Source organism: Wolffia australiana, chromosome 7, assembly GCF_029677425.1.
Source record: "Wolffia australiana isolate 7733 chromosome 7, ASM2967742v1".
Lineage (NCBI taxonomy): Eukaryota > Viridiplantae > Streptophyta > Magnoliopsida > Alismatales > Araceae > Wolffia > Wolffia australiana.
In genome coordinates, this window is record NC_135841.1 from 18987380 (window position 1) to 19003467 (window position 16088).

The 16088-nt window shown below is 40.3% G+C and overlaps 1 protein-coding gene across 1 annotated transcript; it reads right to left on the reverse strand.

The window, feature by feature from the left end:
- Positions 1–5012: 5012 nt before the first annotated feature.
- On the reverse strand, positions 5013–9675 carry LOC144705488 (translation elongation factor Ts (EF-Ts)). The gene is made up of 8 exons (XM_078578193.1): positions 8455–9675; positions 8198–8370; positions 8024–8095; positions 7772–7946; positions 6045–6229; positions 5849–5974; positions 5399–5531; positions 5013–5302 (listed from the first exon to the last, which is right to left on the reverse strand). The coding sequence occupies exons 1-7, from the start codon at positions 8714–8716 to the stop codon at positions 5439–5441; spliced, it is 1086 nt and encodes a 361-aa protein (XP_078434319.1). The 5' UTR covers positions 8717–9675; the 3' UTR covers positions 5013–5302; positions 5399–5438.
- Between the last annotated feature and the right edge of the window lie 6413 nt (positions 9676–16088).

A 16088-nucleotide genomic window follows, 5' to 3' on the forward strand; every position in this document is an offset into this window, starting at 1 on the left:
CCAATCTAGATGTGATCTTCATTAAATCGCACACACAGGTTTTTATATGCTACCCAAGCTAGGAGATTTGCAACGGGCATGTTGGAGTCAAAATAAACAGGAATAGACTTTACTAGAACAAGAATTAAACTCAGAAGTTTCTCTAGCCTCACTCTTTATTGATGCAAAAACATTGTTTGTTGGCAATTGAATACCACCCCTAATATATGAATTAAGACAAGAGAGGTAGAAGAACCAAGAAAAATCCTGCTCTCCTTGGTTTTGATTTGGGCCAATGAACATACTCTTCTCCTCCATGACACCACTTCCTCCACTTTGAACTCCGCCTCTCTAGCAGCAACCATATTCTAGTTTATTTCTCCTGCTCCCCCACCCAACCTACAAGTTGAATCATACTTATAAGGGATCATTTTCCCTTGGTATAAGAGGAGAAAGCTCATGGAAGACAATGTGATGAAGTCCTTGGTCAAGTTAGTGAAATATCTGAGAAGAGTTTTCCAAAGATTTTTTTAGCACAGTAGTAATAACTCCGATGACCAATTAGGGTTTGACAGTTGACCATATCTTAAGTCATCCTAGGAGTGTCAAGTGGATGAGGGATTATGCATACACAATAGCTGATGGCGGAGAAGTTCCATGAGTGTGTCAATATAAACTCATTTGCATATTCTAGAGCACAAAATGTAGTTTGGCACCTCACGAACTAGAGACTCAACCAATCAATTAAGTTAAATCAAGAAATCATTAATTAATCTATAGTATTACATAGTTAATTAATTTGGAAGGCCAATAAAATTTATTTTACCCTTGTATTTGTTAACTAGACTGATACATGGGCCTAGAGGGTCACACACAAATGATCTTTTGGATGTTAGAAGACACACTAAATTGTTGGGGGGTTTTTTAAAAGATATCCCCTCAGTATAAATAGGGGAAGCCCTGAACAAAATTCACCCAATCCATAATTTTTTAGGGGCCTTCCCCTTCTTCTTTCCACTCCCCATTACTCATCTCCATTCTTGATGTAATCGAGACTACGTAACACCAACAATGGAGGGTAAACAGAACTTGTCAATGTGAAGGAGGAGATTCGACATGCTGATGATTGTGTAGATTCGCCTAGAGGCTGCACACATGAGAAGCTCCACATGACTCGCTCAAGAATTGAAGGAATCATGGATGTGATCCATACCCAAGTGATTCATTTCGTGATTTAAGGGATGCCGTTACGATTTCATTTTAAGTCTTTGCTGTGAACTATTCTATGTTTTTCATCCAAATCCAGGCCGTATAAACCAACACCATGTCCTTCCAAAGTCATATATTAAAAATAAAAACTATGACAATATGTGATAAAATCCACTGTGCTTAAAGAATTCATGTGTGATTAGTCTCAAAAATCAATAAAATACATAAAATGGTGAGTAATGCAATTGCAGACCTAATATTAAGTGGTAAAAAATAAAGTATAAAAGTATATTATCATTAACATAATTTTAAGTTATCAAGAGGTTGCAATAACAAACATTCCCCATGGCGCCAGATGTGTCCAAATTGGTCACAAAGTTCATGAACAAAATAAGAAATAAAGATCAGTCCTAGAATCATACCATTTAAAATTATGGACATCAATCTTTTTAGAGACGTCACACATAGTTTGCCAACCTCAGAACACCATCTGAAGCTAGATGATCCATTTCTTGGTATCCATAAATTGGAGCAACTCATCATTGATGGATTTTATGGCCTTGGTTCGATGGAGCTAAAGCAACTCCTACAACGAAAGACGTTAACATAATCAAAAAAATATTTGTAAAAATATTGATTAAATCACATGAGTAAGATGTTTAGATGCTTAAGTGTGCAGCCTCTACATATACCCACACAACCACTAGCATGTCAAATATTTTCCTTCATCTTGATGACCTGCATTTACTCATCATCGTCATTATTACTCTGTCATGATTTCATCGAGAATGAAGACAAACCAAGGGGACACGGGAGAATAAGGTTGGGGCCCTAAAAATTTTTATCTTGGGTAAACTTTATTTAGGGCCTTCCCTTATTTATACTAAGAAAGATTTTTTCATAAAACTCCTAGACTTAAGTATATCTTCTGACGTCCAAAAGATAACATCATAAGCTGTATTATTCCCCCAAAGTAATTAACTATTTCATCATATAAATTGTAACCCAATCAATAGGTCGAGTTCCAGCGAGTGGGTTGCCAAGCTACAACTCATGCGCTAGAAGATACAAAATAGTATATTGACTCACTCGTGGAACCTATTTGGCAGAAGTTACTCTGCACATATATTCCCCTATCTGCTTAATGATCCAAAGATGACTTAGAGTATGGTCAATCGTCTAACCTTAATTAGTCATCCGAGTTTTACTACACTGGCCAATTAAATCCCTCATCTGAGTTTCACCAATGCATTTTTAAATCATCATAGAGCTCTTCTCCAATATTTCACTACATTGGCAAAAGACTGCATCATATCGTCTTCCTTGATCTATCTCCTCTTATACCGAGGGTGGATTATCCCTTCTACATCATTTTATCATATTTGTAAGTTTTTTTGTGCACCCAAACTAAGATCATTTAGAATTCTCTGGCTGTGAACTTATAGGCTATAGTCAAAGTAAAAACATTTGTCCACAATTTGTCTTTGGTATCTCAAGTCTAAGGACCACTAACACTAATGTGGATAAACCTGATTTACAATTTTGTTATAATCCTAATGCGAGATTTGTATGAGTCAATTCAATGAATTATTTCTTCAAAATAACACCCTTTATTTATCCTTACACATGGCTAAGGGACTGGCATACCAAATATACGAATGAGAGTAGATACTCCTATTCAATCCAGATACTTCAATGTCCTTCAATAATATCTTTTGTATAGGAATATTTTTATCACGTGCTTGAAGACAAGTGATCTCCATATTATGATCTAATAATAATTTACTAAGTTGGATTATATATTTATGGATTTCATAACAAGCACCATATGTGCATTATAATTAATACATTGTGGTTATGAACAAGGAATGAGTTGTGGAATTTGTGATTGGCTTAATGACCACATATATTTCCAATGAATCATGTTCCCTAGAAATCTTTCATCCTCAAAATATGAATCCCTGTCAAGAAAATGATCACTTATATCATATGATTTAAAAGTTCAGCATTTGTTTCATTCACTTAATAGTCCTTTGATTATCCTATGAAACTAAGAATTATTTTAAATGAACCTGATGTCACTAAAATTTTACTCTATGTTCAAAAGCTAGCATCTAATTGTATGAGGCCAAGTTCTTCTCATGGAGATCTTAGTGAAGGATGAGACATTAGGCCAATTTATTCTCACGGGACTACTTTAGGATTGTATGTCTCAACTGAAAGTGACAGTTATCTCAGTGATGCCTTTGTTTGAAGATCGTACTTCACCAGAAATTTGGCATCAACTTGGGCATCCAAATTTTAAAGTTTTGTAAAATATTATAAAATGCTATGGACTCCCTAATACTCATCAATCTTGGCATTAAATTTGTGGTTCATTGTATTCCCAAGAGTGAACAATTACCTTTTTTTGTCAAATACATATCCGTTTGTGAAATGTATTAGCATTAAGTCATCCTGACCTACAAGGTATAGCCCTTGTTCTTTCTTGTTTCTATTTAGTTTTACAATATTTTTACAAACAACATTAGTAAATAAAAATGATTATTTTGTTTAAAAAGAAATAGTGATGTTTGACATGCAATTCTATATCTTTGGACACATGTTAAATTAAACTTTCATCTAATCACCCTTCGCACGGATCAGATCCATGATTTCTTACATCCTCAAAAGAGACATGTTGAAGTTCTCTAGTGTGCAGCATCTAGACATACCCACATGATACATAGGAGTATAATGACTCATCTTTTTGATGTTCCAAGGAAACTTATGATATGGTCAACTTTTAAACCATAATCGGTCATCAGCGTTACTATTGATACACTTTGGAATCATTGGGGAACTCTTGTATGATTCTCCACTACCTAGGCCAAGGAATTCATGACATTATCTTCCCAATCAATTAAGAAAGGTTATTAGTCATGCCTGGCCCAAAATGAGACCAGTATCACGTACAACCGTGCCCAATGTGTTGCCCAACATTACTCATTGATGTGCATTTAATATGGGTAGGGCAGAGAGCATAGCTTTTTTTACTTCAAAATCATTTTTTATCTTCTTTACTTTTCTTTATTCCATATGGGACAATGGGTGCTTATTTCTAACTCGCTATCGGATATCCACATAAACAGATGCCAATTTTATTGGTACCTATTTTGATATCCAACATTAGGACATCGGATTTTGGTATCGTATCTGATATCTGGTCCTGGCATCTGCCATGTCTGGACCCTTACAATATCCATCCCCGTATCCAGTATTGGTCTATCCAATACCTGATATCCAGTATCTGAAACCGCCCCGAGAATCCACAAAGCAGATGGAAGAACACTATTCCACGGTGCTAGCTAGCATGCACCATGCATCCCTACTGAAGGATTTACAATGAGGTCACCCTTCAAGAATTGTTCCCCCTACTGCATGCTTAATTTAAGAGTTCACTCTTGACCTCTTTTGTTCAACTAATTATTACTTTCACATTCAACCCCAAAAATGGACATTAATTACATGAAACGCTACATTCCTGCACAGAGAAATGCAGGAAGTGAAAAGTATAGCAGAAAATAAGACCTTGGCTGATTCTAAGTATTTTTCTGCATCGACAAACAAAGCATTGCTTTTATCATAGCTCATCACAGAATTATTTTATCACTTTTAGAACGACTTTACAGCATTTTGGCACAACCCTAAAGATCAGCAAGAGTAATCAAAAACACCGCAAAATTTGAGAAATACAGTAACAAATGCGATCATGATCCAGTAACAAGTGTAGCAAATGTGAAAAGAGTCATCTGAAAATCAAAGGCTCAGAAAACATGTCAAAGGGTAAAAATCAATTGAAAACATGTTATTTCTTATGCCTAAAATTCAATGTACTGCTCTGAAATGCGGATTTGAGGTCAATTAAAATATTTATTTCATGCAAAATTCTGCCGTGAGTGTCAGTGGGCAGATCTCTAAGAGCTCCCAGCCGGTTCTGGGTTGCTGGACGCGAGACCCAGAAAAAAGAGAAAAAACTCAGCTAATTTTCAGAACTAGCAGACAATGAAAATACCAGAATATTGACGCTGACTTCCGGATATAAAGTGAATGTTGGCTTCAGTTGTCTTCTATCCTGCAGTATGAACCAGTATTAGGGCATGAACCCTAATGAATTATCCCGTCAACTTAGCTGTATATACGTATCTACAAACCAATACTTATTTCTTACGTGTGTGGGATCTCAAGGTCAGCACACATAGGGGAAGAGCTTACTTCTGCATGCCCTCCCCAACCTCCATCCTGAGAAAACTTCCAATTTTGACATTGGATCCCACTTCCTTTGACAGATTGTTCAGCATTGACTGCAGATAAAATGAGAAGCGTCGGCTTAGATTTCTTCATCTACCCTAAGATATCAAATGACAGCAACTATGTAAGAGCATGAAATTATCGTCGGAGATAAAACCCACCAGCAGAGAGAGATGAATAGATAGATAGACAATTAGGTAGAAGGGAATGTCGAAGGGCATATGGAGGAATGGATTGATGGATGGGCATATAGACACATGGAAAGATGGATGGATGGAAGGATTTATAGATAGACAGATAAATAGATGGATGGATGGACAGACAAATAGAAAGACTTATGAATGGATAGAAAGAAAGAGAGAGAAGAGACCTTGATGGTGAGGCTATCATCAACCACAAATTTCTGTTCCATTAGCACTACTTCTTCAAAGTACTTTCGCAGGCGACCCTCGACCATCTTCTCGATAGCCATGGGCGGCTTTCCAGAGCTTTCCGCCTGGAGGGACTGATGTTAATCAAGTATATTTTCATAAAAAGATGAGAAAATAAATAAACTCTCATGTTACCTGAGACTTGAGGATCTCACGTTCAGCCTCTATAGCTTCAGACGAAACAAGCTCCTTGGATAAGAACAGCGGCTTGGCCGCCACGATGTGCATGGCTAATGATGCCCCAGCCTGACGAAGAGGATTGAGGGAAGGGTCTCCTTCTTCAATTTCAAGACTTAGAAGTCCAGCAATCCGCCCTAACCCTAATAAAAAATACATACAAATGGTACATAAAATTTTTTGAACGAGCATTTCCATTAGAAGCCAGGTGCTGCTTCTTGATTTGCAATATTCTTAGAATTGACTTGATCATCGTAAGAAAACTCAAAACAAAAAGAACTTGATAAAGCCTGAAACCTTTGATTTAGTCAAATTTAGTTTCGTCAAACTTTTTTTTGTGCATCGGTCTTCCAGCTTGACCCACAGGGATGATTGATGTGACTTGGTATCACTAGAAATTTGATCAAAGTATTGCTTACAAAAGGCATTGGAATGAAGAAAATTGGGGGCACAGAGCAAAAACTATCAATTTTGACCAAGTCAAGGTTCTCGATTACATGAATTGTCTCTTGTTTGGAGCTTTCTTTCGACGCCAAAGCCAACTGGATGAAAGCGTGGCCCTGTTGCTGGGGTCTTAGCATTTTCTAATGGGAAAAATTAAAATGAACAACCAATACCGTAACCATTACACGTTTTTTTAGCTCCCCAATAGTATTTCCAAAACCATGTTCTTGATGCCAATTAAGACAGGAAACTTCCCCGACTTAGCGTTTTTTTGTTTCATGCAACTTTTACGGATTTTATCTCCTGCATAGTTTCCTTCCATCTCTTTCATGCAAAGTAGTATGGTCACCATCACCAATGAGAGGATGATGACAAGTTGCCTTCGCTCCTATCATATTCCTTGCCATGATGATGAAGATGATGATGTTTTTGGCGCAATGGCGTGACTTTAGGATCAGGAGGCCAAGCGACGAGCAAAAGGGGCGAAGTGTTTCTTACATGTTCACTAGATAACCGAATGCCTTCAAAATGTATACCTTACATTTTTATATGTCAAGTGCGATACGATCATTGATCTAGGTTTGTATCGGAGGGCAGTAGAGGACGAGGCGAGGTAGAAGTTCCAAGGGTAGAGAGGAGAAACGGGAATGATCCGAGAGGAGGTCAAACTGATGAGGCAGGGATAGACCCGGTACCAGATGCCAGAAGATGCGGCGAGGTAGAGAAGATCACAAGGAATACACAATAACCAAATGACTGAAATGCCCTTGTGGGCTAATATGACGAAACTACCCTAGATAGGTTGAGGATCCTATCAAAGTGCGATTACTCACTTCGACGGAAATATTTCAAAGTATTTTCTTATGATGACCTGGTTGAGAGAGTAAAAAGCTTAAAGATTGAGTGAAATCAGTTAGGTTTACGAAAGTAAATGCAAGAACGAAAAGTGTCGTTATCTCTCTTCACTGCCCCTTTGTTAACTACACTTAGATGATGAGAGATGATAAAGAAATTATCATCGTTGTCATCCTTTGTCCGCGGCAGGATGATGATGAATTTGTCACTGTCACTCAAGCTGCAGACAATGAGGGGAATCTGGATGATGACGGCAATGAGGACAATTTTTTGTCATCGTCCACAAAAACTGCACTGAAGTTCAATTTCTTGTGAAGTGGCCTTGTTAGTTCGTGAACAAAAGATCATTATTTAATTTTCCCTCTCCATTAAATTCAGAAATATACCTGGTTGAGGGCTTGTGTGGAGGTAAGAAGAGACGATCCCATTTGACGACGTTTCCAGGGCAAACCCTCGTCTGAATCTTACATTCTCTCCCACCATGGCCGCCACTTCTGTAATTGCACCATGAACCGTCATCTCGCCGTTTAATTTTGGATGATCCAAAGAAATCTTTTGGTTCTGCAATGAGAATGAATTTCGATCTGTGCTAAATATCGATTAAACCAAAAAAACCCAACAAAAGAAAAAAAATCTACCTCGAAGTGTTCTGGACCAAATGTCTGATCAGAATTTTCTGCGGACAGTGCCATCCTCGCAATGGATGATGCCTGCAAGAACAGCGATGAACATTTTCAAGAAAAACTGTAATTTCGTCGTCGCGCTCGATTCGACGAAGCGGAGAAAATAATTTCTTGAATTATGATGCTGACCAGGGACTGAAATATATCGTTTCTTGCCACGAAATCTGTCTCGCAGTTGAGCTCGATCGCCACCGCCTTGCGATCGCCATGGGCGACCGCGAGCAGCCCTTCGGCGGCGGTTCTTAACGATTTCTTCGACGCGAGAACAACCCCTCTCTTCCTCAGATCCTTCTGCGCGGCATCTAAAACGACGGAAGAGAAGATTTCAGGCAAAAAATCACCGCATTACTCAAAAAATTCGGGTTAAAAAGAGTTTAGACAAGAACCGAGATCCCAATTGCAGTCAACGAGAGCGGATTTCACGGCCTTGATCGGGGCGCTCGTCCTCTCCCTCAGGAGCTTGATCAAGTTCATCTGTTCTGAAGCAGAAACCTCAGACGAGAACCTCCTCTCCGATCCGGAAGATAACAAGAACGAGAAAGGGCTAATCTCCCCATTCCGATTCGCTCCGAGCGCGCAAGAGTAATACCCATTGCTCCGTAGATTCTTCACAGTCGACGGCTTCGCCACTGCTCTGTACCAAGGCATGGCAGTGAAAACTAGGGCACGACGAACAGGAACGAAGAACGAAGAACGAAGAACACAGACGGGGCTTTGCAAGGATACGCCAACAAAATAGCGAGTTTCGGTCCAACCCAGAGCAAAAAAAGTGGGGCCCAACAAAAAAAATCGTTTTTTTACGCTGCCCAACTTCAATGCGCAAATTTCTCCTAATTTCGTCTCGATCAGTTCTTAATCTCAATTCATGGAGAAGAAACCACGTATATCGCCAAACAAAGTGGGACCCATTGAAAAAAATCGCTTTTTGACGCTGCCCGCGTCTTCATTTCGATAAATTATTGTCACTTTCGTCTCGATCGGTTCATAATCTGATCCTTCGTCGTGCTTTTTCAGAATCTGAGTCCTCCCCAGAAGCCTCCGATACGACATGCAAGATCATATCATCAACATCATCGAGAAAAACCTCATAAATGGAAACAAAAGCGGGACCCAACAAAAAAGTTGCATTTTTGGTCGGCCCGCCTACTCATTCATTTGGCCAAATTCTGTTTTCCGCCTCGAGCAGCTCATAATCTGATCGTTATCCCCGGTTTCCCCCAATCCGAATACCCCCACAAAAACAAACGTTACTACACGCGAAATCATCCAGAAAAACCACAATAATCGATAAAAAAAGCCGGCAATCGCGCTTTTCCTCAGCCCAAAACCGGTTCATAATCCGATCGTTCATCCCCGTTTTCCCCCAAACGCGACCCACCACAACCCAGAAAAACCAGAAGAAAACTTCGCAGAAGAACACGAATCCTTCCTCATCGATAAAACCCAGATATAATTATCAACAGTTCGTATCCATAAATCCATTCCCAGAATCTCAGAAACGGATAAAAAGAAAAAAAAAGAAGAAAAGAAAAGAGGGCACTCCCTCAGTATCTCGTCCAAGGACGAACAACAAAGCACAGATAAAGAAGAAGAAGGTTGTTAATCAGGCGCTTAGACAGCGACTCTCGATGGGGAAACCTCCGCCGTTGGATTGGCGGCACTCCTCGACGAGAGCCTCGCGGGCAGATCTCAGCCCTTGAGGGACAAGCGCGCGATCGATGGCAGCGCAATCCATCCACTCTTTGAGCAGCTTCTCCTGCCCCCACGTATCAGGAATCCACACGCCACCCGCCACCGCTATTCTGTGCCTCTTCAGCCTGTCTCTGCCGCTCTCCTCCCCTTCTTCTCCGCCGGCGGCAGCGGCGGTGGCAGCGGCGGTCTGCTCTTCGCCCGCCGCGCGCGCCCGGCGGCGCTCCGGCGACGCCGCCGCTGTCTCCTCTTCCTTGTTCATTCCTTGTTTCTCTCTCGCGCTTTCAACGGGACGAGAGGAAAAGATATGGGGAGAGGCGATAATATTTAGTATCGGAGACAGGGAGAATGAATGGAAGACGATTATTGCGATTACGTGGCCTTGTCTCTGCGTCTCGGAGTGGAGTTAAGTCGCTGTATCGCTTCTTGTGGCTGCTGAGGAGGGGGGTGATGGGTTTGACCACGTGGAGGGTGATCTGCCTTAGTTTTTTTCTTGGGCCTGCTGGAGATATTTCTGGGGTTTGGATGTTTAGTGGCCTGGGGCTTTGACTTGGTGCCTTGCATGGATTGATTGGATTCTGTGGGTTGGTTCATGTTCCTGCCCTTCTACCCTAAATCTTGCGTAATTCCAAAATGTGCTCCAAAAGTTTGACCTATCGAGTAGAAATGATATTACCATAGCTAAACATATTGCAGATATTTCTGGGTTTCGGTTGTTTTAGTGTTCGCCCGTCCCGATACCACCGGATGATGGTATTGGGACAAATGCTGTATCGGATACCGGAAAGGCAATTTCCGGTATCCATTCATTTCGATATCCAGGTATAGGATGTCGGTATCGGATATCGGTTGCTACAATGCCGATATCCGATATCGATATCCGTCTCGATGTCGGCATCCGTCTCCGTCTCAAGGGGGAGGGTGACAACATCGGATATCTGGTGTGGCTATCGGTTTTCGATATCCACATCGAATTTTATTCTTAAGGTAATTTTGTGTATTTTGGATTTGAAAATTTGAATCCAAAATACACGAAAGGCGGAAAGAGAACTGTAGACGGCGGATGGCGGAATCGGTGGATGGCGGACAGTGGACGGTGGACGGTGGATGGCAGCGTCGGAAGGAAGCATCGGCGGAATCGGCGGATGGCGGACTCGCGGGTACATTAGATCATGTTCGTCTGGGATGTCGGTTTTTTTTATTATTTTGCCTCTAACGCTCTGATTCTATGTCGCTTAGTTCTTGTAAATTTTCTTTATTTTGTTCGCTGATTCTCAATTGTATAGTTAAATTGACTATAGCATTGCATCCCAATGCTATAGCATTGGGATAAAAGATGTTCTTTGTATATATTCTGATCAGAAGTTGGCGTCGATCACAACCCAATTATGTTCATCAATAGATTATGATTGAAGTAAGATTCTGATCAGATATCTGATATCAGATTCTGATTATGGTTTAACATTGATCATTATGATATTCATATCAGAAGGAAACCTTTGATCAGAACTTCTGATAGGATTTATAAGTTTGACCAAAGTCTAGATCAAAAATCCCAATAAGATGTTGACTCCGATCCGAATCTGTATAACCAGTGTTGAACTCTGATTGTAGTCAGATTCTGGTCAGGTATGATAACTAGATCAGTGTTTTACTACGATCAGATTTGAACTATGATCATGAGGATGCTGGTCAGAATGTATCATCTGATCAAAACCTTTGATCAGGCTTAAAATGTTATCAGCGTGTGATTCTGATTAGAGATCTTGATCAGAAGTTGGCCTTGATCACAGTCAAATTATAATCAGAGATAGATTATGAAAATATTCATATTACGATCGGATCAGGTTTAACACCAATCATTATTAGATACAGATAAAAAGCAAACCTCTTTTGAGAATCATAATTTTGATCAGAATCAAGATCAAAGATCCAATCATAAGTGGAATATGATCAGAATCTGATTATAATCAGAGTAAACTCTGATCATAGTCATATTCTTCTCCGGTATGACATTTTATCAGAATGTGAATTTAAATGGAGTGCAACTGTTCATAATCAGATTATGTTCATAGTCAAATTTTTATCCAGATCTCTATTTTGGATCAGATTCTTATTAGATTATGATTCTATCAAATCAGACTCTAAACATAATTTGATATCAATTAGAATGGATTCATATCACAATGAAATATCTGATCATGACCTCTGGTTCAAATTTACGATTCAAAGCTGAATTTAATAATAATTTAATTTTGATCGGTGGTGTAAAATTTTGATAAGAGTCTGACTCTTATTTGATTAACATTCAATCAGATACTGATAACTGATTGCAAGTAGGCCGATGGATCCATCCTCTGGCATCGGATCATTGCTCAATGCTCCCATTATTTTTCATGGAGTTTATCTTTATTTATTTTATTGCAAAACTTTTTTATTTCATTATGTGTGGGGTTGTGGTTTTTATTTTGTGCAATTGTTGAGTTATATTTGATTGCAAACTTTTTTATCTCCCTCTCTCCTCCCATTCTCTCCCACTCTCTAATTCTCCGTCTCTCTCTCTCATTCTCTCTACTCTCTATTTTGCCCTCTCTCCTCTCATTGTCTCTGACGCTCTGTAACTTCTTTACTCTTATTTCTAACTCTCCCTCTCCTCTCTCACCCTCTCCCACACTCTAATTCTGCCTCTCTCTCCTCCACTCTTCTATCACTCACTCTTCTCTTTTATTTTTTTACCTCTAATTCTGCATTTCTCCTCTCATTCTCTCCCACTCTCTAATTCTCCCTCTCTCTCTCTCTCTCATTCTCTCTACTCTCTGTTTTGCCCTCTCTCCTCTCATTGTCTCTGATGCTCTGTAACTTCTTTACTCTTATTTCTAACTCTCCCTCTCCTCTCACCCGCTCCCACTTTCTAATTCTGCCTCTCTCTTCTCCACTCTTCTATCACTCTCTCTTCTCTCTTATTTTTTTACCTCCAATTCTCCCTCTCTACTCGCACTCTCCCCCACTCTTCTTTCTTATTTGTTTTTTACGTTATCTTCATGTGATGCCGTATTAAACAACCATGGCTTACCAAATTATGCCTTCAGAACCATGAACCCACCCAGAGGCAGTGCCCCAACCCAAGAAAGATCTGGGTCCGGAGCTATAGGTCCTGAACGTACGGACGCGGGAACTTCTCGTGCCGTACAGAGTCACCCTCGTTCGAATTGTTCAGTCATCATTGACTACGTCGAACACATGGAAAATGGATACTACACATGTTTACTATGCCGGGAGACGAACCCGCACATTAAGAGAAAAGCGATAAAGCGGCAGGCCGACAAAAGCACCAACATATTTTGGCGACACTTCAAAGCTTGACATCCAGCTCGTCACGCGGAGCTTAAGGGCGAGGTGTTGGTAGACCCTGATCAGCCGCGTTTATTCGATAAAATGCAAATCAAACAACAGGGGGAGTGAAGCCAGCGATGGCCGACGAGAGGGCATACGATGGAGGGAACAAAGAATGTCATTGCACGGTTTATATGCATGACTGATTCACCATGGAGCATTGTTCACAATGTCGCATTCAAGGAGATGTGGCCTTACGCGACACTTCTCGACTTAGATCCTCCAAGTGCGAAGGTCATTAAGCAGTGGACCATCCAAATGCATGGTCGCATGAAACAAGATGTGAAGAAGCTATGGGAGAACGTGGACCGAGTATCACTGACCATAGATGCGTGGACTGCTGAGAACGGTACTGGACTACTGGGCATCACCGTCTATTGGGTGGACGATAAATGGGTGTACTGAGAGCGGGTTCTTGCCATCTAAGAAATTATCGGCAAGCACGATGGGAAAAACATGGCGGCCATCATTCTCTAGGCTCTAGAAGAATTTTGTCTGTGGTTGAAGGTCAGCATTCAGCGGTAAACTTTATCTTATTAATTAAACTCATGACTTTACATGTGGACGATATTTATGCAGGTCTACGCCATGACTATTGACAATGCCACGGCGAATAAGAGGATGTTAGCATTGATGGCAAGGAAGATAAAGATCGTTAACCCGACCTTTAGTGCCAGAAGGTACGTCCCATGTGTTGTACACATTCTGAACATTGTTGTTCAAGCGGCAATAAAAAGCTTCGGCATTCCTTCGGCTCAAGCTATAGAGCCCAAAGAAGGCGACGTGACCAGGACAACAAACCACTACGGCAGCGACAAGGACAACGAACTTGGGGATATGTTCTCAGCATCTGACGACAATGACAGAGCACACCGGCCATTATGTTTGGGTGATGCAATTGCAAAGGTGCGGACACTAGTGTGCAGTATTCGAAGCTCTACGCAACAAAGAGAACATTATGCAAAGGCATGTGAAGACGACCCCGAAGTTGAGGACTCCAACATGGTCGTCTTTGACTGTCCGACCCGAAGGAGCAGCACTATGCTAGAGACCGCCGTGAAGAAGCGTGATGTAATGATGAAGTGTCGAAGGCTTTTGGCCGGAAGGGGATGGCGACAAAGATGTCGAAGGACAAGTGGGAGTTGGTGAAAGAGTTTTGTCGCATCCTTGGATGTTTCGCCGCATCCACCGACCATGTTTGTAAGATAGTGACGTCGGCGATATGTGATGTACTATATCTCATATAAGGCCTCAAAGAACACATGGAGGAAGTGGTCCAGCAAATTGAAGATGGCAATTTCTTCACCAGCATATGATGGTTGCATGAAGAAGATTGTTCCAACATGGCGCAAGCGTGTAAGGTGATGCATTGCAAGCTTGCACAATATGTAGAGATCTTGTGGGTGAATGAGGCAATCACCACAGCGGCATTGATGGATCCATTCCACAAAGGGTCAATGCTCCGTCCAGGCATCCGAGAAGCAATCATCACATACATACGATCCTTGTTACCATGTGACTCGCCACGGCATGGACCAAGAGGGGACGCTAAAGAGGGACACTCAAGAGGTAAAGAGTTGGACACTTGGCTTCACAACATTATGCAGAAAGTCCAACCGGCACGTGCGTCAATGAGGTCGACGTGGGACGAGTTCAACCAATACCAAACGGAGGTCGGGCCTAATGAGGGAGTGTTCAATCCACTATCCTGGTGGGCCAGCATAGGGGTGAAGCGTTTCCCCTTACTTGCAGCCATTACAAGGGAGCTGTTGTCCGTATGTGAGACAAGCGCTCCTGCCGAGTGCATGTTCTCGGTGGGTAATGCTATTGTCACGTACAAGAGATCACGTTTGTCGTCGATAAGCATCGAAACACTCATCATTGTGAAATGTTGGCTCTGTGCGGACAACAAATGATGGTACACTGACGTTGAGCTGGATTTGGATGGCGATGATGAGCAAGATGGTGTGGTCGCATGTGCTCGAGGTACACATCAAGTACATGAACTACATTTTTCCCATTTTTTACGTATCATCATTATTTATTTCTTAACTTTTGCTACGCAGGTGACGACCAAGTAAGCACAAACCTCTGACAGAGCCGTGGGCAAATTCCTAGGGGAAGAGTGTGTTTTTAACAAAGCCTCCTTTGTTTAAAACTTTGCACCACTGTCCTATATATTTAGTGAATTTTGTTAAAAATTTAGACTTGACCGTGTATATAATTTTATATTTTTATTTATTGAATTTTGCAACATTTTCATGAAACATTGTTGAATTTCCCTAAATTAATAATTTGCACTTAACCAAACAAGTACTTAGTTCAAATATGCACTTTATTTAGTATTATAAATATTGGTTCCACGAACCATGTTGAAGCACCAAAAAGTGGGGGAGAATTTATTAAATATTTTTGCAACATTTTCCAAAAAATTTCTTGAATTTTCAAAAATTAATTATTCACATTTAACCATACAAGTAAAATACTTAATTCAAATCTGCACTTTATTTAATAATATAAATAAGGTTAAATAGACTTATTGAAGCACCTAAAGGTGGGGGAGAACTTAATTAAATTTTTTGCAACATTCTCCTGAAAAAATTGTTGAATTTTTTCCTTAATTAATAATTCTGTATATCCGTCATTACTATATTTCTCTATCCTATCCTATATATAATCTTAATATCACCCAAAATGAATAATCATTATAATTAAATATCGTGTTAAGCTTAGTATCCTTACTCTTGTATCTTAAATGTAAATCTAAAATAACCTTCTACTAATATCTTCCACTCTCCCCTTATTATTAAACCGTCAGATTTATTATTCCTCTTACTAACTATCTCTTTTATCTATTAAAAGTATTAATTATATTATGCACTTTTATTTTCGTAAAATTCCATTATATTAATTCCGTTAAAACATTAATTGTGGCCAA